The sequence below is a fragment of the Charadrius vociferus genome, unplaced genomic scaffold (genome assembly GCF_000708025.1).
Source record: "Charadrius vociferus isolate BGI_N301 unplaced genomic scaffold, ASM70802v2 scaffold428, whole genome shotgun sequence".
Lineage (NCBI taxonomy): Eukaryota > Metazoa > Chordata > Aves > Charadriiformes > Charadriidae > Charadrius > Charadrius vociferus.
In genome coordinates, this window is record NW_009649712.1 from 174,383 (window position 1) to 175,184 (window position 802).

Sequence of the window (802 nt, forward strand, 5' to 3'; positions counted from 1 at the left end):
AGTGGGCGACCTCCTCTCTGTCCTCCAAGAGCGCTTGGCAACGGCTTTCTGCCCGGTCCTGCAGCCAGCCATCGGAGTGGGCAGCGCCTTTGAAGGTTGGAGTCCCCATGGGCGGGACGCTGTCTACTGCCTGCTTGTGCCCCTGAAACCCCCCCGTGGGCACACCTTCCACCTGGAGCTGGGCACTGCGGAGCACATGCCGGCACAGGACTGCCGTGTCCGTGTGCAGCTGGAGTGTACCTGTATGGGGGACCAGCTGGGGGAGGAGGTGTTCTGCGTACTCCACCACCCCACGGAGGAGCTGATGAGAAACATGGCTGCCAGCCTCCTAGGCACCCTCTGCACCGGCAACTACCTAGACGTGCAGAAAACTGCCGCGTGGTTCCAGATCCTGGTGAGGTCTGCCTGGGAGTAGATGCCTCAGTCGTGTAGCTACAGCATGAGTGTGCTGCCCTCCAGCCGCTCCTGCAAGCTCCAACTTACCAGTACTTCCGGGAGAAGGCTCTCCATTGAGATGGTGTTTGGGCTGCAGCAAGGCGACTCGGACATCTTCCTCAGCAGCCAGCTTACAGAGGACATCTTCACCCCAAGCACGACGTGGTCAGAGAGCTACGCTGTGGCAGAGGTGAAGTTCTTCAGGCATATCGGAGGGCAGGCCCAGCATGGAGCCTTACACCTCAAATGCCTGCAGCTCTTTGCTGGCATCCTGGTGGGCACAGGCTTTTCTACCTCTGTCTTGAAGACAGTTGCCATGCACCTCCTCAACACCATACCGCTGGCAAGCTGGAGCAGGAGGGAATGC

General features: G+C 60.2%; 1 protein-coding gene across 1 annotated transcript in view; it reads left to right on the forward strand.

The window, feature by feature from the left end:
* Nucleotides 1-415: 415 nt before the first annotated feature.
* LOC104291472 (inositol 1,4,5-trisphosphate receptor-interacting protein-like 1) overlaps nucleotides 416-802 on the forward strand; it is a 7,391-nt gene continuing 7,004 nt past the window's right edge. Inside the window, exon 1 of the mRNA XM_009890708.1 lies at nucleotides 416-778. Coding sequence (XP_009889010.1) covers nucleotides 416-778 — 363 coding nt within the window. The remainder of the gene's footprint in view (nucleotides 779-802) is intronic.